General features: G+C 46.2%; 1 protein-coding gene across 1 annotated transcript in view; it reads left to right on the top strand.

The window, feature by feature from the left end:
- Nucleotides 1–2,242, top strand: part of LOC129117035 (probable ATP-dependent RNA helicase DDX31) — a gene marked incomplete at its 3' end in the record, with an annotated part of 2,344 nt that extends 102 nt beyond the window's left edge. Inside the window, exons 2-5 of the mRNA XM_054627619.1 lie at nt 791–971; nt 1,108–1,239; nt 1,465–1,601; nt 2,167–2,242. Coding sequence (XP_054483594.1) covers nt 861–971; nt 1,108–1,239; nt 1,465–1,601; nt 2,167–2,242 — 456 coding nt within the window. The remainder of the gene's footprint in view (nt 1–790; nt 972–1,107; nt 1,240–1,464; nt 1,602–2,166) is intronic.
- Nucleotides 2,243–2,500: the final 258 nt, after the last annotated feature.

The raw sequence follows: 2,500 nt of genomic DNA, 5'->3' as shown, positions 1-2,500 counted from the left end.
TCTGTGCTTCACTGACTGTTAGCATGAAGCTAGCATTAGCTGCTGCCCCCACACACACACACATACCACGATGTGTGTGTGTGTGTGTGTGAGAGTGTGTGTGTGTGTGTGTGTGTGTGTGTGTGTGTGTGTGTGTGAGTGTGTGTGTGTGAGTGTCTCTGTGTGTGTCTGTGTGTGTGTGTGTGTGTGTGTGAGTGTCTCTGTGTCTCTGTGTGTGTGTGTGTGAGTGTGTGTGTGTGAGTGTCTCTGTGTCTCTGTGTGTGTGTGTGTGTGTGTGTGTGTGTGAGTGTCTCTGTGTCTCTGTGTGAGTGTGAGTGTGAGTGTCTCTGTGTGTGTGTGTGTGTGAGTGTGTGTGTGTGAGTGTGTGTGTGTGTGAGAGAGTGTGAGTGTGTGAGAGTGTGAGTGAGTGTGTGTGTGTGTGTGTAGCTGTTGTGTTAGCTGGTTCATTCACTGTGTGTAAAGCAGAGCTAACGATGCTAAACAGGCTAGCTGAGGTAGACTCACTACCAGGAGACAGGACAATAATAATCACAATAATCATAATGATAATAATCACATCTGTATGTAGAATCAGGTGAACAGGGGGCAGTGTGTAGTTCAAAGGAATCGAACGTGTGGCTTTGATGTGTAGATTGTTTGATTGTTATTCTCTTTAATAAATGTGTCTTAATTCTGATGATTGATTTCATGTTGATCGTCTCCTGTGCTTCACTTTGTCTTCTCTCACCGTGAGTTCATGTCTGTATCTGATAATCCATCAACCAACCAACCAATCAATCTATAACTGCAGCGAAGGTCATCATCATCATCATCATCATCCATAAAGGCCTCCTACCTGTCTGCTGTGATCAGGTGTGCAGATGATGATGTCATCAGCCGACGACCAGCTGTGTCTGAACATCTGCAGCAACTCTTCCTCCTCCTCTTCCTCCAGGAGGAAGCCTCTGACTGCTCAGCAGAGATGGGCCAGAGTGAGTAATCAATAATCTGATCAATAATCTGATCATCAGTGAGTTATCAATAATCTGATCATCAGTGAGTTATCAATAATCTGATCATCAGTGAGTTATCAATAATCTGATCAGTTATTTTCTGTTGGTCCTCCAGAAGAAACAGACGGCAGAGAAGAGGAGGATCGACTCCTCGGAGGAGGAGAAGAAGAAGAAGAGAGGCTCCTCCAATCAGAGGCTGGATGACTCAGAGGAGGAGGAGCAGGAGGAGGAGCAGGAGGACACTCAGGTAAACACACCTGTCCTTGATGCTTCCAGTGCGAGTCAGCTGATCACAGAACAGCTGTAATACACAAATAAACAAAAAACATCATTTATTTACATCAGAGAAGAAGAAATGTTGTTTTTACTTCCTGTCTGCCGGAAATGAGAAGAAGAAGAAGAGAATGCCGTCAGCCTCTCGTTGTCTCCAGATGTTTGACTCTGTTGATCTCTCTGTCCTCCATTCATTCAGCCTGATGATGACGACCACAGGACACCACCGAAGAAGAAGAAGAAGAAGGACACAGGGAAGGACGCAGTGAAGGAAACGAGGAGCATCCAGACTTCCTCTCTGTTCAAACACAACCCAGAAATCCTAGAGATACTCAGGTACACTGCTGCTCTCTGATTGGTCCTCAGGTACACTGCTGCTCTCTGATTGGTCCTCAGGTACACTGCTGCTCTCTGATTGGTCCTCAGATACACTGAGAGGTTATTGGTCCATCCTCAGAGGTTATTGGTCCATCCTCAGAGGTTATTGGTCCATCCTCAGAGGTTATTGGTCCATCCTCAGAGGTTATTGATCCATCCTCAGAGGTTATTGGTCCATCCTCAGAGGTTATTGGTCCATCCTCAGAGGTTATTGGTCCATCCTCAGGGGTTATTGATCCATCCTCAGAGGTTATTGGTCCATCCTCAGAGGTTATTGGTCCATCCTCAGAGGTTATTGGTCCATCCTCAGAGGCTATTGATCCATCCTGTTGGTTATTGATCCATCCTCAGAGGCTATTGATCCATCCTGTTGGTTATTGATCCATCCTCAGAGGCTATTGATCCATCCTGTTGGTTATTGGTCCATCCTCAGAGGTTATTGATCCATCCTGTTGGTTATTGATCCATCCTCAGAGGTTATTGATCCGTCACTAATCATCTTCACCCTCCTCTCCTCTTTCAGACCAGTTGTCTCCCAGTTAAAGGAGAAGATTTTCACCAGTGACTCATTTTCAGACATGGACCTTCATCCACACCTGGTAACACAGACACACACACACACACACACACACACACACACACACACCTGGTAACACAGACACACACACACACACACACCTGGTAACACACACACACACACACACACACACACACACACACACACACACACACACACACACACACACACACACACACACACACACACACACACCTGGTAACACAGACACACACACACACACACACACCTGGTAACACAGACACACACACACACACACACCTGGTAACACAGACACACA

Source organism: Anoplopoma fimbria, unplaced genomic scaffold (genome assembly GCF_027596085.1).
Source record: "Anoplopoma fimbria isolate UVic2021 breed Golden Eagle Sablefish unplaced genomic scaffold, Afim_UVic_2022 Un_contig_9961_pilon_pilon, whole genome shotgun sequence".
Classification (NCBI taxonomy): Eukaryota; Metazoa; Chordata; class Actinopteri; order Perciformes; family Anoplopomatidae; genus Anoplopoma; species Anoplopoma fimbria.
This window is presented reverse-complemented; position numbering and strand designations above follow the sequence as displayed.